This window comes from Chiloscyllium plagiosum, unplaced genomic scaffold (genome assembly GCF_037043375.1).
Source record: "Chiloscyllium plagiosum isolate Xiang-an unplaced genomic scaffold, Cpla_swu_hap1 HiC_scaffold_14, whole genome shotgun sequence".
Lineage (NCBI taxonomy): Eukaryota > Metazoa > Chordata > Chondrichthyes > Orectolobiformes > Hemiscylliidae > Chiloscyllium > Chiloscyllium plagiosum.
The window spans coordinates 5,891,199-5,915,942 of NW_028270152.1; the positions used below are offsets into that span (position 1 = coordinate 5,891,199).

The following is a 24,744-nucleotide window of genomic DNA, read 5'->3' on the forward strand; positions in this document are numbered from 1 at the left end:
GTACGCCCCAGTCCAACACCGGCATCTCCAAATCATAATAACAGCTGAACAGTAAGTGAAGGGAATGACCTATAATTCAAAAAATTGTGGCAGAGCGATAATTATATTTAAAAAATAAGATGGCACTGGAGACAAACCAAACAGCTAGAATAACATGATAGGTATAAGAGTTACATGTTGAGGGTCAAATCATCAAATGCAGACCCAGAGTCCTCAACCACTCCCCATATGACCAGCCCTTTATCCCCAGGATCATTCTTATAAAGCCCCTCTGGACCCCCTCTAATACCAGCACATCCTTCCTTAGTCATGTGATTCAAAACTGCTTACAATATTCCAAATACAGTCTGACCAGCACCTTATATGGCCTCAGCAGTATATCTCTGTTCTTGTGTTCCAGCTACCTCAGAATGGGCTCTCAGTTAGCAGCCTCCTTTACAACACCTTGTGAAAGGCTTTCTGGAAATCCAAATAGATCACAGCCACTGAGTCTCCTTTGTCGAACTTGCTCATTACTCCCTCAAAGAATTCTGACAGATTTGTCAAGCATGGCCTCTCCTTGACTTCTCTTAGTTTTACAAAGCACTTCTGCAATCTCATCCTTATTAACGGACTCTTAAAACCTCACCAACATCAGGCTAACTGGCCTATGGTTTCCTGTCTTCTGCCTCCTTCCCTTCTTAAACTGGGGTGGGGGGATTACATTAGCCATTTTCCATTCCTCTGGGACCCTCCCTCACTCCAGTGATTCCTGAAAGGTCACCACCAAAACCTTCAATATCTCTTCACCTATTGCCGTCAGCTCTCTGGGGGTGTAGTCCATCTGGTCCAGGTGATTTATCCACCTTCAGACCTTTCAGCTTCCCCAGCACCTTCTCCTTAGTGATGGCCACTACACTCACCTCTGTCCCCTGACTCTCTCCATGTTCCAGAGCTGCTGGTGTCTTCCACTGTGAAAACGATGTGAACTACCTATTCAGCTCCTCTGCCATTTCTTTGTTCCTCATTACTACTTCTCCAGCCTCATATTCCAGCAGATCCAATGTCCATTCTTGCCTCTCTCATCTTTTTTATTCAAAACAAATCTTGTACTCTTCTTTTATATTACCAGGGAATTTCTCTGGTGAACAGGAGGGGCATGGTGGCTCAGTGGTTAGCACTGCTGCCTCACAGTGCCAGGGACCCAGGTTCAATCCCCACCTTGGGCAACTGTGTGTGTGGAGTTTGCACATTCTCCCAGTGTCTATGTGGGTTTCCAATTTCCTCCACAGTCCAAAGATGTGCATGTTAGGTAAATTGTGTTGGGGGATTAGTCAGGGGTAAATATAGGGGGGGGGGGGTTTCTCTTCGGAGGGTTGGTTTGGGCTGATGGGCCTGTTTCCACACTGTAGGTAATCTAATCTAAAAACAGCTGAATGCACTCCCAAGTTTTTGTCTCTATCTCTTTTGAAGGAGTCTGCCCCCAGTTTCACTGGAAGTACACACCCAATGTAGGGGGATGCCATTCCGCCTATCACACCAGTGCTGGCTTCTCACCAGAGAATTCATATAGCACCTACCACATCTATTGTGTGCAGTTCTGGCAGCAATATTATAGGAGGAATGCGACAGTACTGGAGAGGGTGCAGAGTAGGTTTACCAGAATGTTGCCTGGAGAGTTTGAGTTATGAAGAGAGATGGGACAGATTGGGGTTATTTTCCAAGGAGTAGAGGAGACCGAGGGGGGTTATATTTGAGATGTGTCAAATTACGAAGGGACGTGGACAGGACATTTCCCCTGGAAGGCAAAGGTGGGAGGTTCAGAGAGGATTGGAGGAAGAGTCCTTGATGCAGAGTGGGTTGGGAATCTGGAACTCTTTGCCTGGGAGGGTGGGAGAGCCAGAAACCCTCAGCACGTTGAAGAAGTAATTTGATAAGGCCAAGGAATACATGGCGATGGTCCGCGTGCTGGGAAATGGGATTAGTTGTTTTTGACGTGCACAGACACGAGGGGCCAAAGGGTCTTTTCCTGTGCTGTAGACACTTTGACTCCAAATGTCCTGAAGGCATTTTGGGTCACTGGTTAAAGTTCATGCTGTGGGCAGCAGCTATGAAGGAACGGAAGGCTGAGTTTCACTTGGACAATCCAATTCCCATGTCAGCTTCTGACAGGAGGTGGGGAGGAGGATGCAGGAGCTCTTTACTGCTGGGATTGTTGAGGGAGGGGGTGCATTGGGAGGGTCCACTGTTTAAGCATAGAGTGAGTGCAGCCTATTGCAGAGGGTGGTGGGTCAAACACCAACCCCAAACCCCCAGATGGAGGAGAGGCAGAGGTTTGGAATTTTGGGATTTAGGGAAGACAGAGAGATGTGTTGTGTTAATAGTGGCCTGTAACACATTCACATTCTCATTAGCACTGGACAGCAGTGTTTCCTGCTCTGTTACTTACAACTGTAGGGCTCTTGTGATCAGATGGTAGCGTGCCTCCCTCTAGCCTGGGAGGCCCAAACCCTAGCAAGGCTCCAAACCCACGACCACTTCCATCTAGAAGGACAGGGGCAGCAGATACATGGGAACACCACCCCCTGCAAGTTCCCCTCCAAGCCCCTCACCATCCCGACTTGGAAATATATCACCGTTCCTTCAGTGTGGCTGGGTCAGAATCCTGGAATTCCCTCCCTAAGGGCATTGTGGGTCTACCTACAGCACATGGGCTGCAACGGGTCAAGAAGGCAGCTCACCCCCACCTTCTCATGGGGCAACTAGGGACAGGCAATAAACACTGACCTCAGAATTAAACACTGCTCTCCCACTGAATGGGAGAGTGTGGATTTTAAACTGCGGTAGGACTTGACCCCAACACTCCTCTCATTCAGAAGGTCAGAATCTAATGACTGTGACAAACTATGGGAAGAATGAATATGTTTGAAAATAAAAGCATTTGGCAGAATCCCATGATGGAAATTCATCCCAACAACTGCTGATTGCTAACAATCAGTTTACAATGCAACTCACAACTTTTATAGGTGAGTCAGGAGAGATGTTACAAAGCACTTCCACACACAAAGGGTGGGAGAAATTTGGAACTCTCTTCCACAAACTGCAGGATCAGCTGGTAATTTTAAATCTGGGATAGATACACGACATTGGTGAGACATCTCCTGGAGTATTGTGCACAGTTTTAGTCCCTTAATTTTAGGAAAGATGTAGTCGCATCGGGGACAGTTCAGAGGAGGTTCACTAGATTGATCCCAGAGATGAGGGGTTTTCGAGTTAGAATCCCTACAGTGTGGAAACAGGCCCTTCAGCCCAACAAGTCCACACTGACCCTCTGAAGAGTAACCTACCCAGACCCATTACCCTACATTTTCCCCTGACTAATGCACCTAACCTATACTTCCCTGTAATGCAATGGACAATTTAGCATGGCCAATTCACCTGACCTGCACATCTTTGGACTGTGGGAGGAAACCGGAGCACCCGGAGGAAACCCACACAGACACGGGGAGAATGTGCAAACTCCACACAGACAGTTGCCCGAGGGTGGAATCAAACGGTGGCACAGTGGCACAGTGGTTAGCACTGCTGCCTCACAGTGCCAGAGACCTGGGTTCAATTCCCGCGTCAGGCAACTGACTGTGTGGAGTTGCACGTTCTCCCCGTGTCTGCGTGGGTTTCCTCCGGGTGCTTCGGTTTCATCCCACAGTCCAAAGATATGCAGGTCAGGTGAATTGGCCATGCTAAATTGCCCGCAGTGTTAGGTAAGGGGTAAATGTAGGGGTATGGGTGGGTTGCGCTTCGGCAGGTCGGTGTTGACTTGTTGGGCCGAAGAGCCTGTTTCCATACTGTAATGTAATCTAATCTAATCAAACCCAGGTCCCTGGCGCTGTGAGGCAGCAGTGCTTAACCACTGAGCTGCCGTGCCATCTGAAGAGAGATTGAACAGTTTAGGCCTTTACTCTCTGGAAGTTAGAAGACTGAGGGGAGTGGTATTCAGGATGATAAAAGGTGTGGATAAAATAGTCAGGGAGGGGATGCTTCCTGTTGTGGGGCATTCTAGGACGAGAGGTTATAGTCTTAGGGTAAGGGGGAACAAATTTAAAACTGAGTTGAGCAGAAACTACATCTCCCAAAGGGATGTGAATCCGTGGAATTCCCGACCCCAAAGTGTGGTGGATGCTGGGACAGTCAGTAAATGTAAGGAGGAGTTGGACAGATTTTTAATTGGTAATGGGTTGAAAGGGTATGGGGCGAAGGTAGGAAAATGGGGGTGAGCAGCAAACCAGCCATGATCGAATGGTGGGGCAGACTCGATGGGCTAAATGGCCTAATTCTGCTCCTATTGCTTACGAGCTTATGAAGACAGACTTTTGTTAAGCAAAGTAATATGGGTGAATGGTAGGTGTATGGAGTTTGGACACAGCTGTAATCTCTTTGAATAGTGGGACGGGCATGAAGGGCTGAATGGCCTGCTTCTGTTCCTATGTTACACTGATCACCCTCAATTAATGACCTGATGGAAATCTGCTGTCAATGACCACCATGTGAATGCTGGTAACTAATTAATCTCCAGTGAAGTTGCAACGTAGGAATCTGTACTGAATACAATAAATGTTGGAGATTACATCGCAGTGTTGCCTGACCCGCTGTGATCTCCAGCATTTTTCATTTTTGGGGGTGACCGTTACGCTGGTATAAACAGTTGTAGTGAGACGCCAGAAATTGCTGGAAAAACTCAGCAGGTCTGGTAGCATCCGTAGAGCGAGAAACAGAGTTATCGATTCAAATCCAGTGACCCACCTTCAGAACGGAAGATTAATCCAAATCACACTGGACTCGAAATGTTAACTCTGTTTCTCTCGTCACGGATGCTGCCAGACCTGTAGAATTTTTCCAGCACTTTCTATGTACTTATTTCCGAACCACTGCAGTTTATGGGATCTTGCTGTGTACAAATCGGTGATTGTATTTTCTACATTGCAACAGTGCTTCCACTTCAATGGAACTGCATTGGCTGGGAAACATTGAGGGATGTGCTGAGTTTGTGAAAGGTGCAGCAGAGACACAGAATCTCTCTAACACACTGCTGACTTCTGACAATAACTGGCTAACGTCAGTATTTGGTTTTCTACAACAAACAGTGGAAAACTTTAATATTTTTCCATTGCCTGTTGGCCACAGGCATTAGGCCTGTCATTAGCAGCAACAAACTAGCCCGTGGTGTGACGATCATTTTCCACCCTCTAACACGCACACAACAAGCTCCAGCACACAGGGATGAAAACACAATGCTGCCATCGACATTTTTTTTAATATAAAGCTCATTCCTGATGAAGGGCTTTTGCCCAAAATGTCAATTGTCCTGCTCCTCGGATGCTGCCTGACCTGTCGTGCTTTTCCAGCACCGCACGTTTTGACTCTAATCTCCAGCATCTGTAGTACCCACCATCGCCTGTTTTTTATAGAATGCCTACTGTGTGTAAGTAGGCCATTCAGCCTACTTACAGTCCACACTGGCCCTCTGAAAAGTATCCCACCTAGGCCCACTCTGTCTCTGCATTTCCCAAAGCTAACCCACCCACCCTGCTCACTATTAGATCATAGAATCCCTACAGTGTGGAAACAGGCCCTTTGGCCCAACAAGTCCACACCGACCCTCCGAAGAGTAACCCACCCAGACCCATTCCCTACATTTAACCCCAGACTAATGCACCCAACTTACACATCCCTGAACACTGTGGACAATTTAGCATGGCCAATCCACCTGACCTGCACATCTTTGGACTGTGGGAGGAAACCGGAGCACCCGGGGGAAACCCACGCAGACACGGGGAGAACGTGCAAACTCCACACAGACAATCGTCCGAGAGTGGAATCGAACCTGGGTCCCTGGCGCTGTGAGGCAGCAGTGCTAACCACTGAGCCAACGTGCCACGCCTGGCAATTGGTTCTTGGCAATTTAGAATGGCCAATCCACCTATCTGGACACCGGAGCACCCAGAGGGTGGTAGTGCAGACAATGTGCAGACTTCACACAGACAGAACCTGGAATCGAACCCAGGTCACTGGCACTGAAACACTATGCCAACTGCTGATGATCAATTTCATGGAGAATCCATTAGGTTCCTACTTGACAAGTCTGCGTTCTTTACCGTCCCACCTGGTTTCTCGGGCCATGGCTCAGTGGACAGGGCAGTTGCTTCCGGGTGAATGGTTTGGAGGGTCAAGTCCCTCCCCAGTCTGGCTGTCCAGTGAAGTACTGACAGAGTGCTTGGGCATTGAATAAACATGAGGCAATGTTTGAATTGATTAGAAAAACTCAAAGGTTATGGGTGAAAGGCCAGAAAGTGGTATGAGTTTTATTAAGAGGCAAATTAAGGTTGATGGACAAAATGGATGACACCTTCTCCGATTTTTCACCAAAATAACCCCGTGCTGTCCCTGTCCCTGGGAGTGTTTGATGGGGACAGTGTAGAGGGAGCTTTACTCTGTATTTAACCCCATGCTGTCCCTGTCCCTGGGAGTGTTAGATGGTGGACAATGTAGAGGGAGCTTTATTCTGTATCTAACCCCATGCTGTCCCTGTCCCTGGGAGTGTTAGATGGTGGACAATGTAGAGGGAGCTTTACTCTGTATCTAACCCCATGCTGTCCCTGTCCCTGGGAGTGTTAGATGGTGGACAATGTAGAGGGAGCTTTACTCTGTATCTAACCCCACGCTGTCCCTGTCCCTGGGAGTGTTAGATGGTGGACAATGTAGAGGGAGCTTTACTCTGTATCTAACCCCATGCTGTCCCTGTCCCTGGGAGTGTTAGATGGTGGATAGTGCAGAGGGAGCTTTATTCTGTATCTAACCCCGTGCTGTCCCTGTCCTGGGAGTGTTTGATGGAGGGACAGTGTAGAGGGAGCTTTACTTTCAGTTTAAAAGAGTACAGAGTGCTTTCCACTATGAACAATATTTGGGAGGTTTTGAATCTTGTTGCCAGGAATGTTGTCTTTGGAGTGTGAGTATAATTAAAAAAACACACACATTAACATTTCGAAAAGAATGACTGCTGCAAGGGCACAATAAAACTCTTCTTTATTTCTTCTGTTTAATAGACGCAACGTTTCACTCTCCAGCTTCCAAATACTCGCAGGCTGAAAGGAAACGGAAAAAACCCAAGATGGAGTTGAGTTTAGTTCAGGATCGTGCAGAGCCATATTTTAATCAATTCCCTTCCCTGGACAATCACACATCTCAAAGCTGCTGGTGACAATGTCATCGGGAGGTTGCTGGGATTGGACTCTTTATCTCAGGAGAAGGGACACAGAGGGAAGGTTAAGCTGGTACCGTTGGTCAGATCAGCAATGGACAAGACCAGACGGTCACAACACCAATCACCAGACAAAGGGGCAGCGTTCCGAAAGCTTGTGGTTTCAAATAAATCTGTTGGACTATAACCCTGGGGGTGCCTGACTTCCAACCTTGTCTACCTGAGTCCAACATCAGTACCTCCACATCAGGTTTGTAGTGGAGGGTATAACAGGACCGAGGTTACATCAATAAGGGCGAGCGCGATTCGGCAGAATCGCGTCCAGTAAGTATAGTCTGGAAACGTGGGGGAGAAAGGTTCAATTGAGGCTTGCGACTGGGACATTAGCCGGGTATTTGGATGGAAATGGTGTGCAGGGACATGGGGAAAAGGCAGGAGATTGGCACTATGGGATAGAACCAGTGAAGGCACGATGGGCCAAATATCCTCCATCAGCGCATAACAATTCTGTGATTACTGGGCTCAAACCTGTGCTCGTTTGGTTGTATGGAATGTTTTGTCTGATTTTAGATTGTATGGAATTTGCAGTGAATCGCCCGTACCCATTAGAAGGGGCATCCTTGGAATCATTTCAAGACAAGTCCATAAATCCCACATCAGTAGCTGGAGAACTTCAACTCCATTTCTAAAATAAATCTGGATTAAAAAACCATTGTTAATCATGATGCCCATGGAACACTAATGCTCTTCATGGAAGGCAAGTCTGCCAGCCTTACCCGGTCTGGCTTACACGTGACTCCAGACCCACAGCAATGTGGGTGACTCTTAACTGCCCCCAGACAAGTCACTCAGGTGTATTCCAGATGAGGGCTCCACACCACCTTCCCGTTGGGATTTGGGAATGTGCAGGAAAGGCTGATCTTTGTGGCACCTGTGAGCTATGAAGTGGCAAAACATTAATAGCTCAAAGGCCTGGACGGGGTACAGCAGAGTCACGTGGATTATTTCAGGGACGTTTTCCTTTCATTGGAGACAGCTCATGGGAGACTCACTGGGATGATCCCTGGGATGGAGGGATTACTTTCTGGGCAAAGTTTAAACAGGTTAGGACTGTCTACTCTCTGGAGTTTACAAGAATGAGAGGGTTTCATTGAAACATGTTGAATTCTTAAGGACCTTGACAGGGTCAATGCTGAGAGGATGGTTCCCCTCATGGGAGGGTCAGGGACCAGAGGATACAGTCTCAGAGTAAAGGGGGCACCAGTTTCAGACTGAGATGGGGAGGAATGTCTTCTCTCAGAGGATTGAGAGTCTTTGGAACTCCTTACCACCGAGAGCTGAGGGGGCAGGGTCCGTGTGGATATTTAAGGCTGAGAGAGAGAGAGAGAGAGAGAGAGATTCTCGATCAGTCGGGTAATCGAGGGGAAAGGGCAGGGAAGTGGAAGTGAGGCCAGGATCCTACTGAAAGGCAGAGCAGGCTCGTAGGGCAGAATGACCTACCCCTGCTCCTGTTTCTCATGGTATTACAGCTTCCTGGGAGGGATCACTTTGTGACCAGTTGTGGAGGGGCCGGTGTTGGACTGGGGTGGACAAAGTTAAAAATCACAAAACACCAGGTTAGAGTCCAACAGGTTTATCTGGAAGTGCTAGCTTTCGGAACGTTCCTTCATCATGTATTTGTGAACCACCTGATGAAAGCTACTGCTTCCAAATAAACCTGTTGGACCATAACCTGGCGTTTTGTGATTTTTAACTTTTTAACTGGGATTGGATTTTCAACTAATTTCAAAGTTTGATCTTAGGTTGCATGGAATCTGCAGTTAATTGCCTGTACCAATTTCAAAGGGGAATACTTAGAGTCATAGAGTCAGTCCAACCCGTCCATGCTGACCAGATATCCCAACCCAATCTAGTCCCACCTGCCAGCACCCGGCCCATATCCCTCCAAACCCTTCCTATTCATATACCCATCCAAATGCCTCTTAAATGTTGCAATTGTACCAGCCTCCACCACTTCCTCTGGCAGCTCATTCCATACACGTACCACCCTCTGTGTGAAAAGGTTGCCCCTTAGGTCTCTTTTATAACTTTCCCCTCTCACCCTAAACCTATACCCTCTAGTTCTGGACTCCCCGACCCCAGGGAAAAGACTTTGTCTATTTATCCTATCCATGCCCCTCATGATTTTATAAACCTCTATAAGGTCACCCCTCAGCCTCCGACGCTCCAGAGATAACAGCCCCAGCCTGTTCAGCCTCTCCCTGTAGCTCAGATCCTTCAACCCTGGCAACATCCTTGTAAATCTTTTCTGAACCCTTTCAAGTTTCACAACATCCTTCCGATAGGAAGGAGACTAGAATTACACATAATATTCCAACAGTGGCCTAACTAATGTCCTGCAATCATTTCAATTGGGAATAATATCTCTTATCCATTAGATTCTTGACATTAGACCTAGGGTCTCTACATTAGAGGTAGGGTCTCTACGTTAGACGTAAGGTCTCTACATTAGAGGTAGGGTCTCTACATTAGAGATAGGGTCTCTACATTAGAGGTAGGGTCTCTACAGTAGAGGTAGGGTCTCTACATTAGAGGTTGGGTCTCTACAGTAGAGGTAGGGTCACTACATTAGAGATAGGGTCTCTACATTAGAGGTAGGGTCTCTACATTAGACGTAGGGTCTCTACATTAGAGGTAGGGTCTCTACATTAGACGTAGGGTGTCTACATTAGAGATAGGGTCTCTACATTAGAGGTAGGGTCTCTACATTAGAGGTAGTGTCTCTACATTAGAGATAGGGTCTCTACATTAGAGGTAGGGTCTCTACATTAGAGATAGGGTCTCTACATTAGAGGTAGGGTCTCTACAGTAGAGGTAGGGTCTCTACATTAGAGGTAGGATCTCTACATTAGAGATAGGGTCTCTACATTAGAGGTAGGGTCTCTACATTAGAGGTAGGGTCTCTACAGTAGAGGTAGGGTCTCTACATTAGAGGTTGGGTCTCTACATTAGAGGTTGGGTCTCTACATTAGAGGTTGGGTCTCTACAGTAGAGGTAGGGTCTCTACATTAGACGTAGGGTGTCTACATTAGAGGTAGGGTCTCTACATTAGACGTAGGGTGTCTACATTAGAGATAGGATCTCTACATTAGAGGTAGGGTCTCTACATTAGAGATAGGGTCTCTACATTAGAGATAGGGTCTCTACATTAGAGGTAGGGTCTCTACATTAGAGGTTGGGTCTCTACATTAGAGGTAGGGTCTCTACATTAGAGGTAGGGTCTCTACATTAGAGATAGGGTCACTACATTAGAGGTTGGGTCTCTACATTAGAGGTAGGGTCTCTACATTAGAGATAGGGTCTCTACATTAGAGGTAGGGTCTCTACATTAGAGATAGGGTCTCTACATTAGAGGTAGGGTCTCTACATTAGAGATAGGGTCTCTACATTAGAGGTTGGGTCTCTACATTAGAGGTTGGGTCTCTACATTAGAGATAGGGTGTCTACATTAGAGGTAGGGTCTCTACATTAGAGATAGGGTCTCTACATTAGAGGTAGGGTCTCTACATTAGAGGTAGGGTCTCTACATTAGACGTAGGGTGTCTACATTAGAGGTTGGGTCTCTACAGTAGAGGTAGGGTCTCTACATTAGAGGTAGGGTCTCTACATTAGACGTAGGGTCTCTACATTAGAGATAGGGTCACTACATTAGAGGTTGGGTCTCTACATTAGAGATAGGGTCACTACATTAGAGGTAGGGTCTCTACATTAGAGGTAGGGTCTCTACATTAGAGGCAGGGTCTCTACATTAGAGGTAGGGTCTCTACATTAGACGTAGGGTCTCTACATTAGACGTAGGGTCTCTACATTAGAGATAGGGTCACTACATTAGAGGTTGGGTCTCTACATTAGAGGTAGGGTCTCTACATTAGAGGTAGGGTCTCTACATTAGACGTAGGGTGTCTACATTAGACATAGGGTCTCTACATTAGAGGTTGGGTCTCTACAGTAGAGGTAGGGTCTCTACATTAGAGGTCAGGTCCCTACATGAGAGGTGGGGTCTCTGCATTAGACGCAGGGTCTCTACATTAGAGGTTGGGTCTCTACAGTAGAGGTAGGAAGTGGGGTCAGTTCTGGGCTCCATGCCTGGGGAGGGAGATACAAGTCTTGGATGGGGAAGCACATCAGATACACCAGCATGAACCCTGGTCTGAAAGGGTTAACTTACAGACTAACCAAGAACTGCACCGAGACCCCCCTGAGATGTAACCTCTTATCGACCTGTGAAGACTGACCATGTTAAAGAAAGCTATGGAAGAGGTGGCAGAGGCTGGTATACACACTTACAACAGAAAGGGGGATCATAACAATCAGCTGATGTTATTTCGACAGTTGAAAAGGGAGACAGAACAGGTTCATGAAATTAAAGACCAATTCGTTTAAAGCTTTGCTGTAGGAAAGGGAATGGAATCAGGACCAACAAATGTCATAACGGGTCAGTCAGCATAAACCCCAAAAGGAGATCTCATACTTGACCAATCTTTCCGAAACCTTGGAAGAATAAAAGAAAGAGGAGCCAAGAGTAATATACAGAGGAACCTCGATTATCCAGCATTCCATTATCCCAGTATCAGATTATCCGGCATTCCATTATCCCAGTATCAGATTATCCGGCATTCAATTATCCCAGTATCAGATTATCCGGCATTCCATTATCCCAGTATCAGATTATCCGGCATTCAATTATCCCAGTATCAGATTATCCGGCAAGATCGCAAGGTCCTGATGCTCGGTTAAACAATGTTATCCAGCATTCAATTATCCAGAATTTGATTAACCAAACGAAACACTTCCCCCACCCATGTCCTTCAGATATTCCAGGTTCCTCTGTAGTCGGTGGAATTATTTAGATCTTCAAAAGGTCTTCTGACATGACACAGTTGGTTAGAGCACGTGGGGTCAGGAGGTAAGTAGCAGAACATAAAGTGGAGATGTTATCAAAAGGCGGTTGGCGAACAGAGGAGAGTTATGTCCGAAGGTGGAGAGGACTAGGCAGGGAATTCCAAAGCCTAGGGCCCAGGGAGCCAGTAAAAGTTGGGAATGTGCAGGAGACTGGGAACTGGAAGAGTGTGGAGATCTCGGGGACGTGTCAGGCTGGAGGAGGCTACAGCAATGAAGCCATGGAGGGGTTTGAATGCTCCGAAGACCATAAACTGCACAAACCTTCTTTGGGTCAGTTCATCATTTGTCAGGGATACAGATGGAATCCAGGAGGGGGGTGTAGATTTTCCTCTCGACCAGCCTGGGATTGTGCTTCATGAAAGGGATCTTGTAGTTAGGGAATCGTTCCTTTAGGAGGCGCTCCTCCAGGGGTGTTGGCACAGGGATCTTTGGTGGAGCGTAGGTCTCTCTCACAATGACGAACATGCTGGGGACAGACATCAGCTCATACCAGCCTCGAGAGACATCACCAAAACCCTTCACCCACGCCACCTTTCCCCACCTCACCCCCACCCCATACTCACGCACACTCCCCTCACAATCCCCACACACTTCCCCCACACTCCCCCCACTCTCCCCCCTCACTCCCATACCCCCCACACTTCCCCCACACACTCCCCCCACACACTCCCAAACACACCCCACACACACTCCCACACACACACCCCACACTCCCCCCACCCTCCCCCCTCACTCCCACACTCCCCTCACAATCCTCCCACACATTCCCACACACTCCCCTCACACTTCCCCACCCCCACACACTCCCACACATACCCCTCACTCCCCTCACACACACACCCCTCACACCCCTCACACTTCCCCCACACTCCACCCCACACTGCACCCCACACACCCCGCACACACACCCCACACTCCACCAACACTCCACCAACACTCCCCTTCCACTCTCCCCACACATCCCCCACACTCCCCTCACACTCCCCCACACATCCCCCCACACTCCCCCCATTCTCCGCACACCCCCCACACCCCACTCACACTCCCACAACCCTCTCCCCACATTCCCACCCCACACACTCCCCCACAAACTCCCCCACAAACTCCCCCACACACTCCCACACCCCCCCACACACACCCCACACACATACCCCCCACACACTCCCACACACACACCCCACACACCCCCACACACACCCCACACACCCCCCACACACACCCCTCACACCCCCACACAAACACCTCACACCCCCCCCACACACACCCCTCACAGTCTCACACCCCCACATACTCCCCCCACACTCACCCCACACACTCCCCCCACACTCCCCTACAATCCCACACTCCCACCCCACACATCCCCACACACCCCCACACTCCCCTCACACTCCCCCACACGCCCCTCACATTCCCCCACACGCCCCTCACACACCCCCACACTCCTCTCACACTCCCCTCACACTCCCCTCACACTCCCCTCACACTCCCCCCACACACCCCCACATTCCCCTCACCCTTCCCCACACTCCCCCCACACTCCCCTCACATTCCCCCCACACTCCTCCCACTCCCCTCACATTCCCCCACACTCCCCTCACATTCCCCCACACTCCCCCCACACTCCCCCCACACACCCCCACATTCCCCTCACCCTCCCCCACACTCCCCTCACACTCCTCCCACACACTCCCCCCACACGCCCCTCACACTCCCCCCACACACCCCCCACATTCCACCAACACTCCCCCACACTTCCCCCACACTCCCCCACGCACCCCCCACACACAGCCCCAACACTCCCCTCACACTCCCACAACGCTCTCCCCACACTCCCCACCCCCCCCACCCCCCCCACACACTCCCCCACATATCCCCCACACACTCCCCCACACTCCCCCTCACACACCCCCCACACACTCCCCCCACACACCCCCCACACACTCCCCCCACACACACCCCACACACACTCCCCCCACACACACCCCACACACACTCCCCCCACACTCCCCCCACACTCCCCCCACACTCCACCCCACAAACCCCCCACACACCCCCCACACGCCCCCCACACGCCCCCCATTCTCCCCACACACCTCCCACACACTCCCCACTCCCACACACTCCCCACCCCCCACACACACTCCCCACCCCCACATACACTCCCCACCCCCACATACACACTCCCCACCCCCACACACACACTCCCCACCCCATCCACACACTCCCCACCCCCACACACACACTCCCCACCCCATCCACACACTCCCCACCCCCTTCACACCCCACCCTCTCCCTTCTTGTGTTCCACTCTCTGTGCTCCTTCCCACATGCCCCCCCCCCCACCCTCACCCACCCCCCCCCCCCACACCCCCCCCCCCCCCCCCCCCCACACCCCCCCTCCCCCACCTTACCCCCACGCTCGGATCACAGACGGCTCTCTCTCTCTTCCCTCCTCACCCCGTCCCGCTGCCCTCCCCCTCCCTGCCCACCGCCCCGTGGGTACTGACCGTTGCCGTGGGTCATCGGGCAGGGTGGGCCGGGGGGTACTGGCCACGGTTGTTGCTGGTTTGATGGTCATCGATCCGGCCAATGGCGCGGCGGTCTGGGCTGGAGGCGGGAACATCAGCAGTTTGGGGTAGATTGGCCGTCCCACTGGGCGACTAGGGGGGCGCAGAGGGGGGCTACTCTGAACAATGGGGTGGGACGGTAGCCGGGTCTGAGCTTCGGTCACTACCAGCAAAAGACAGACAGGTCACACACACTCAACAACAACAACACTGTGTATTTCTATAGCCCCCCCCCGCCTACTTCCCCAACCCAGTAAGGTTCACACCATCCAACGAGCTGTCACTGAGAGTCAGACATGCAGATCAATTCTTCCCCAATGCCTTCCCACTGTGACCCCCTTTTCAAGGTTTGGGAATTGTTCGGAGACTCATTCCCCACTCCAATGAGGAAGGAGAGAGTGGGGGCCATTCCGAGTGGGAGTACCTGCTCTTGAAACCTGCATCAAACCATCATGGGATTGATGCCCTAAGCCCAGCACTACCACTCAGCTCCGTATCCCTCACTGGGACAGGTCACCGGCCCAGGGAATCCGAACCACATACAGGACAAGGGGGGGTCGATTATTCAGGACCACCTCACTCAGAGGGTAGTGAGGATGTGGAATTCTCAGACCCAGAGGGGTCACGCCCTGAGCAGATTTAAGAATGACCCCGAGAGGGTTCCACTCAATCAGAAAATCAGTGGATACGGGCAAAGGGTAGGCCAGGGAGGTGAGGCCCAGTAACTTACAGGATAGCAGAACAGGTTGGATGGGACGAATGGCCCATTCGGGCAGCTTTTCTCGTTGGCACTGGGCCACACTGAAGAGACTTCAGAGACAGGAATGGGAGCGTGGCTACAGACGCAGGATCAGGAGGAGCAGGCAGAGAGGGGAGGGCTTGTTCCAGATGATGGGGGGCACAGCAAATGGTGCAATGATGGGAACTGGGAAGGGTCCAGAGATAGGGAGGGGGTGTAGGGGATGGAGGGGGTTACAGAGATAGGGAGGGAGTATCAGGGCTGGAGGGGGTTACAGAGATAGGGAGGGGGTGTAGGAGCTGGAGGGGGTTACAGAGATAGGGAGGGGGTGTAGGGGCTGGAAGGGGTTACAGAGATAGGGAGGGGGCGTAGGGGATGGAGGGGTTTACAGAGATGGGGAGGGGGTGTAGGGGCTGGAGGGGTTTACAGAGATAGGGAGGGGGTGTAGGGGCTGGATGGGTTTACAGAGATGGGGAGGGGGTGTTGGGGCTGGAGGGGTTACAGAGATAGGGAGGGGGTGTAGGGGCTGGAGGGGGTTACAGAGATAGGGAGGGAATGTAGGGGGCCGGAGGGGGTTACAGAGATAGGGAGGGTGGTGTAGGGGCTGGAGGGGGTTACAGAGATAGGGAGGGGGTGTAGGGGCTGGAGGGGTTTACAGAGATGGGGAGGGGGTGTAGGGGGCTGGAGGGGGTTACAGAGATAGGGAGGTGGTGTAGGGGCTGGAGGGGGTTACAGAGATAGGGAGGGGGTGTAGGGGCTGGAGGGGTTTACAGAGATAGGGAGGTGGTGAAGTGGCTGGAGGGGGTTACAGAGATAGGGAGGGGGGTGTAAGGGCTGGAGGGGGTTACAGAGATAGGGAGGGGGTATAGGGGCTGGAGGGGGTTACAGAGATAGGGAGGGGGTGTAGGGGCTGGAGGGGTTTACAGAGATGGGGAGGGGGTGTAGGGGCTGGAGGGGGTTACAGAGATGGGGAGGGGGTGTAGGGGCTGGAGGGGGTTACCGAGATAGGGAGGGGGTATAGGGGCTGGAGGGGGTTACAGAGATGGGGAGGGGGTGTAGGGGCTGGAGGGGGTTACAGAGATAGGGAGGGGGTGTAGGGGCTGGAGGGGTTTACAGAGATGGGGAGGGGGTGTAGGGGCTGGAGGGGGTTACCGAGATAGGGAGGGGGTATAGGGGCTGGAGGGGGTTACAGAGATGGGGAGGGGGTGTAGGGGCTGGAGGGGTTTACAGAGATGGGGAGGGGGTGTAGGGGATGGAGGGGGTTACAGAGATAGGGAGGGGGTGTCAGGGCTGGAGGGGGTTACCGAGATAGGGAGGGGGTGTAGGGGCTGGAGGGGGTTACAGAGATAGGGAGGGAGGAGGGAGTGAGTGTGTGATTGAAACTGAAGGGAGGGTAGGAGATGGAGATAGTGTGAGAGAGAAGGGTTGGGGGTGAAAGGGAGGGAGAGAGGGAGGGAATGTGCTGGAGGGAGGGTGTGAGTCAGGGGGAATACAGGGAGGTGGGGGGGTGGTGGTGGGGGTGGGGTGTGGGAGGGAGCAAGAGAGAGGCAGTGGAGGGTGAGGGAGGGGGAGTGCGAGGTGGAGGGTGTGGCAGTGTGGCGGAGGGAGCCTCTGACCTTGGAGCACGGCCAGGGGTTGTTTGCAGCTCTCGTGACGGGGAAGGCTGCGCTGTCTCTCGATTCGTTCCAGCTCCTGGAGTTGGCGTCGCTCTTCATTCATCGCCTCCCGTTTCATCCTCGCCACTTTCTGAGCTTCCCTCCTGTGGGTGAGGACAGGTCCCAGAGCGTTCACAATATCACCCCCACCCCCCACAGCCCGACCCACACACCCTCACACACACCCTCACACACACCGCCCCACACACCCTCACACACACCGCCCCACACACCCTCACACACACCGTACCACACACCGTCCCACACACCCTCACACACACCCTCACACACACCGTCCCACACACCGTCCCACACACCGCCCCACACACCCTCACACACACCGCCCCACACACCCTCACACACACCCTCACACACACCCTCACACACACCCTCACACACACCATCCCACACACCATCCCACACACCGTACCACACACTGTACCACACACCCTCACACACACCCTCACACACACCGTCCCACACACCGTCCCACACACCGTCCCACACACCCTCACACACACACACATCCTCACACACACCCTCACGCACATCTTCGCGCACACCCTTGCGCACACCCTCACACACCGTCCCACACACCGCCCCACACACCCTCACACACACCGTCCCACACACCGTCCCACACACCGCCCCACACACCCTCACACACACCCTCACACACACCCTCACACACACCATCCCACACACCGTACCACACACCCTCACACACACCCTCACACACACCGTCCCACACACCATCCCACACACCGTCCCACACACCCTCACACACACACACATCCTCACACACACCCTCACGCACATCTTCGCGCACACCCTCGCGCACACCCTCACACACCGTCCCACACACCGCCCCACACACCCTCACACACACCGTCCCACACACCGTCCCACACACCCTCACACACACACACAACCTCACACACACCCTCACGCACATCCTCACACACACCCTCACGCACATCTTCGCGCACACCCTCGCGCACACCCTCCCGTACACTCTCGCACACACAACCTCACGCACACACCCTCCCACACACACCCTCACACACACCATCCCACACACCCTCCCACACCCCTCACACACACTCTCACGCACACCTTCCCGCACACCCTCCCGCACACTTTCCCACACAACCTCACACACACCCTCACCCGCACACCCTCCCGCACACCCTCACGCACATCTTCACGTACACCCTTGCGCACACCCTTCCGTACACTCTCGCGCACACACCCTCACACACACACATCCTCCCACACACACCCTTGCATACACACACCGTCCCCCGCACACCGTCTCTCACACACACACCCTTACACACCCTCACACACACCGTCCCGCACACCCTCACACACACTCTCCCACACACACACACCGTCCCGCACACCCTCACACACACCATCGCACACAGCCTCACACACACACTCCCGCACACATACCCTCACACACACACACCCTCACACACACCGGCCCCCGCGCACCGTCTCTCACACACCCTCCCATACAAACACCATTCCGACACACACACTGTCCCGCACACCCTCACACACATACACCCTTACACACACACACCCTTACACACACACACACTGTCCCGCACACCCTCACACACATACACCCTTACACACACACACCCTTACACACACACACACTGTCCCGCACACACACTGTCCCACACACCCTCACACACATACACCCTTACACACACACACCCTTACACACACACACCCTTACACACACACACACTGTCCCGCACACCCTCACACACATACACCCTTACACACACACACTCTTACACACACACACCCTTACACACACACACACTGTCCCGCACACCCTCACACACATACACCCTTACACACACACACCCTTACACACACACACTGTCCCGCACACACACTGTCCCACACACCCTCACACACACACACCCTCACACACCTTCACACACACACACACCCGCACACACACCCTCACACACAGCCTCACACACACCGCCCCACACACCCTCACACACACCGTCCCCCACACACCGCCCCACACACCCTCACACACACCGCCCCACACACCCTCACACACACCGTACCACACACCGTCCCACACACCCTCACACACACCCTCACACACACCGTCCCACACACCGTCCCACACACCGCCCCACACACCCTCACACACACCGCCCCACACACCCTCACACACACCCTCACACACACCCTCACACACACCCTCACACACACCATCCCACACACCGTACCACACACCGTACCACACACCCTCACACACACCCTCACACACACCCTCACACACACCGTCCCACACACCGTCCCACACACCCTCACACACACACACATCCTCACACACACCCTCACGCACATCTTCGCGCACACCCTCGCGCACACCCTCACACACCGTCCCACACACCGCCCCACACACCCTCACACACACCGTCCCACACACCGTCCCACACACCGCCCCACACACCCTCACACACACCCTCACACACACCCTCACACACACCATCCCACACACCGTACCACACACCCTCACACACACCCTCACACACACCGTCCCACACACCGTCCCACACACCATCCCACACACCCTCACACACACACACATCCTCACACACACCCTCACGCACATCTTCGCGCACACCCTCGCGCACACCCTCACACACCGTCCCACACACCGCCCCACACACCCTCACACACACCGTCCCACACACCGTCCCACACACCGTCCCACACACCCTCACACACACACACAACCTCACACACACCCTCACGCACATCCTCACACACACCCTCACGCACATCTTCGCGCACACCCTCGCGCACACCCTCCCGTACACTCTCGCACACACCTCACGCACACACCCTCCCACACACACCCTCACACACACCATCCCACACACCCTCCCACACCCCTCACACACACTCTCACGCACACCTTCCCGCACACTTTCCCACACAACCTCACACACACCCTCACCCGCACACCCTCCCGCACACCCTCACGCACATCTTCACGTACACCCTTGCGCACACCCTTCCGTACACTCTCGCGCACACACCCTCACACACACACATCCTCCCACACACACCCTTGCATACACACACCGTCCCCCGCACACCGTCTCTCACACACACACCCTTACACACCCTCACACACACCGTCCCGCACACCCTCACACACACTCTCCCACACACACACACCGTCCCGCACACCCTCACACACACCATCGCACACAGCCTCACACACACACTCCCGCACACATACCCTCACACACACACACCCTCACACACACCGGCCCCCGCGCACCGTCTCTCACACACCCTCCCATACAAACACCATCCCGCACACACACTGTCCCGCACACCCTCACACACATACACCCTTACACACACACACCCTTACACACACACACACTGTCCCGCACACCCTCACACACATACACCCTTACACACACACACCCTTACACACACACACACTGTCCCGCACACACACTGTCCCACACACCCTCACACACATACACCCTTACACACACACACCCTTACACACACACACCCTTACACACACACACTGTCCCGCACACCCTCACACACATACACCCTTACACACACACACTCTTACACACACACACCCTTACACACACACACACTGTCCCGCACACCCTCACACACATACACCCTTACACACACACACCCTTACACACACACACTGTCCCGCACACACACTGTCCCACACACCCTCACACACACACACCCTCACACACCTTCACACACACACACACCCGCACACACACCCTCACACACAGCCTCACACATACCGTCCCCAGCACACCGTCTCTCACACACACTCTCACACACATACAACCTCCCACACTGTCCCGCACACAGTCCCGCACACAGTCCCGCACACCCTCACACACACCCTCACACACACCCTCACACACTGTCCCACACACCCTCCCACATACACCGTCTCACACACAGTCCCACACACCCTCACACACACCCTCACACACACTGTCCCACACACCCTCCCACACACACCGTCTCACACACACCGTCCCGCACACCCTCCCACACACCCTGCCACACACCTTCCCGCACACCCTACCCACACCCCGCCACACACCCTGCCGCACACCCTCCCGCACACCCTGCCACACACCCTTACACACACCCTGCCGCACACCCTCCCGCACACCCTGCCGCACACCCTCCCGCACGCCCTCCCGCACACCCTCCCGCACACCCTCCCGCACTCCCTCCCGCACACCCTCCCGCACACCCTCTCGCACACCCTGCCGCACACCCTCCCGCACACCCTGCCGCACACCCTGCCACATACCATTATACACACCCTCCCACACACCCTCACACACACCCTCCCGCACACCCTCCCGCACACCCTGCCTCACACCTTCCCGCACGCCCTGCCACACACCCTGCCACACAACCTCCCACACTCCCTGCCACACACCCTCCCGCACACCCTGCCACACACCCTGCCGCACGCCCTGCCCCACGCCCTCCCGCACACCCTCCCGAACACCCTCCCGCACACCCTCCCGCACACCCTGCCCCACACCCTCCCACACACCCTGCCGCACACCCTGCTGCACACCCTGCCACACACCCTGCCGCACACCCTGCCGCACACCCTGCTGCACACCCTGCCACACACCCTGCCGCACACCCTGCCGCACACCCTCCCGCACACCCTGCCTCACACCCTCCCGCACACCCTGCCACACACCCTGCCACACACCCTGCCACACACCCTGCCACACACCCTGCCTCACAGCCTCACACACAGCCTCACACACAGCCTCACACACACACCCTCACACACACCCTCACACACACCCTCACACACACCGTCCCAAAGAGTCACTGTTGATCCTTTCGTTTACATAGTGCTGCAGCCCTCACTTGCCTCCCCACCCTCCCCAACTCCCCTGGTCTCCGCACTGCCCACCCCTGCCCTGATACCCCAACAGTGGTCAGTGAGCTTTGCCCCCCTCACAGCTCGGGGTGGGGCTGGGGGATTCAGGTGAAGACTGCTCAGTGCAGCGCGGTGGGAGTGCGGCACTGTCAGAGGAGCGGTTCACCAGCTCAGACAATAACCCCCCCCCCGGTACCAGGGCAGGCATTGGGCACCTCTCTCATTCACCAGCTTCAGCCAGCACATCAATCACCTCGTCCTGGCCAGGATGCTGTTAAATTACCTCTGTAACTCCGTGTCGATCCAGTCAGATATGGACGATCTGGAGGTTAAAAGAGGGAAATTTCATCTCAACAATGTGCGTGCCTGTTGTGCCTCACTCAGAGAACCCTCCACGTTGGGGTTGGAGGGAGGGTCAATGCTACAGGCTGTGTTTTGTCAGTGAACCTGTCAGATATTGCTACTGTATCACAGCATATCACCTCAGACTCCATCTTACACCAGGATCACTTGACGCATGGCACTCTATAGAGTGGCCAGACACTGAGCTACCTGGATAATGGAAGGTTTGTGTGTCACCAAATCTGTAGGAAATGATTCATCCATGTCATCAGGGCAAGTCCCAGTTTCTGCTGTTATGGGATACATTGGATACAATCTCCAAATCAGGTACAACATTTCTCCCCCCACAGTGACCTCCCTCACCAGGCACCAACCTCCCCACACCCCTCCCTCCCTCTGCTCAGCAAAATGAAATCACAGGGACCCTGCTCATTGATGGGGCCAGGCAATTCGTCACACACACACGGTCACGGACATCGGGAAATGCCGACTTCAGGAAACCGTACTATTCCAGACCTGGAGTAAATTCGGGAATCGAACCAACACAGCTTTGGAAAGTGCAGCATTTGGGGATAGAGCTGAAACTGCAGCAGAGGTTGGTGGTCACCAAAAATCTCATCAAATGGACAAGCAGACTGGTGGGGGCCGAATGGCCAGCACCAACTTCTCCCTCCCTCCTTCAGGACGTTCACAGAAGCACACCCCTCTCTCCTCACCACAAAAAGCTGAGGGAATGCCGCACTGTCAGAGGGTCAGTGCTGAGGGAGTGCCGCACTGTCAGAGGGTCAGTGCTGAGGGAGTGCCGCACTGTCGGAGGGTCAGTGCTGAGGGAGTGCCGCACTGTCAGAGGGTCAGTGCTGAGGGAGTGCCGCACTGTCGGATGGTCAGTGCTGAGGGAGTGCGGCACTGTCAGAGGGTCAGTGCTGAGGGAGTGCCGCACTGTCAGAGGGTCAGTGCTGAGGGAGTGCCACATTGTTGGAGGGTCAGTGCTGAGGGAGTGCCGCACTGTCAGAGGGTCAGTGCTGAGGGAGTGCCGCACTGTCAGAGGGTCAGTGCTGAGGGAGTGCCGCACTGTCAGAGGGTCAGTGCTGAGGGAGGGCCGCACTGTCAGAGGGTCAGTACTGAGGGAGTGCCGCACTGTCAGAGGGTCAGTGCTGAGGGAGTGCTGCACTGTCAGAGGGTCAGTACTGAGGGAGTGCTGCACTGTCAGAGGGTCAGTACTGAGGGAGTGCTGCACTGTCAGAGGGTCAGTACTGAGGGAGAGCCGCACTGTCAAAGGGTCAGTGCTGAGGGAGTGCCGCACTGTCGGAGGGTCAGTGCTGAGGGAGTGCCGCACTGTCGGAGGGTCAGTGCTGAGGGAGTGCCGCACTGTCGGAGGGTCAGTACTGAGGGAGTGCCGCACTGTCGGAGGGTCAGTTCCATTGTGTTTTGAATCTGATATGAACAAGGGGCCCTGTGGTGGGTGTAAACAGCCACAATTTCTAAACAGAGTGCGTGAGGCGCTTGTGGGAGACTACTCCTCGTACGGTGACTCGATGGAAGAGTGTTGGGATCTGCTGGAATTTGCCTGAGGGTGTTCTGTGGCTGGGTGATCAAGGCTGAGGCAGCGTGAATCTGGAGGGGGCTATCTCTCTGTGTTCAGGGCTGGACCAGCGCCTTGTTTCCATGGCCTGCCCCAGTCCATCAGCCGCCTCTGCCTCTTCACCTGCCACACAGCACAGCTGGAGAAGCCTGCCATCTGCTGTGGGCCATCAGTAACTGCAGCTGACCGACCAGCAAATGGACAGACCATTGACCGGGAGTGGGGCTCACAAACGACACCAGTTTAGAAACACGCTGTTTGTGCCTCTCCCTTTACGGCTTTCGCTGTCGTTTACGTCTGTCATCAGTCAGGCTCCTCCTCAACACCTGGTCTCTGTTTATCTCAGCTGGGTCAATGCTGAGAGAATGGTTCCCCTCGTGGGAGGGTCTGGGACCAGAGGGCACAGTCTCAGAGTAAAGGGGGCACCAGTTTCAGACTGAGATGGGGAGGAATTTCCTCTTTCAGAGGATTGAGAGTCTTTGGAACTCCTTACCACCGAGAGCTGTGGGGGCAGGGTCCCTGTGGATATTTAAGGCTGAGAGAGAGATTCTTGATCAGTCGGGGAATCGAGGGGAAAGGGCAGGGAAATGGGCGCAAGGAATGTCAGATCAGCCAGGATCCTACTGAAAGGCAGAGTTGGGGCCGAATGGCCCACTCCTGTTCCTATTTCTTATCAGTGAGCCAGAGAAGCACC

General features: G+C 53.7%; 1 protein-coding gene across 1 annotated transcript in view; it reads right to left on the bottom strand.

The window, feature by feature from the left end:
- Nucleotides 1-7,040: 7,040 nt before the first annotated feature.
- LOC122559235 (uncharacterized) overlaps nt 7,041-24,744 on the bottom strand; it is a 182,351-nt gene continuing 164,647 nt past the window's right edge. Inside the window, exons 27-31 of the mRNA XM_087994570.1 lie at nt 22,410-22,448; nt 17,119-17,261; nt 14,704-14,926; nt 12,458-12,662; nt 7,041-7,118 (exon numbers count right to left, since the gene is read on the bottom strand). Coding sequence (XP_087850696.1) covers nt 12,476-12,662; nt 14,704-14,926; nt 17,119-17,261; nt 22,410-22,448 — 592 coding nt within the window. The 3' untranslated portion in view covers nt 7,041-7,118; nt 12,458-12,475. The remainder of the gene's footprint in view (nt 7,119-12,457; nt 12,663-14,703; nt 14,927-17,118; nt 17,262-22,409; nt 22,449-24,744) is intronic.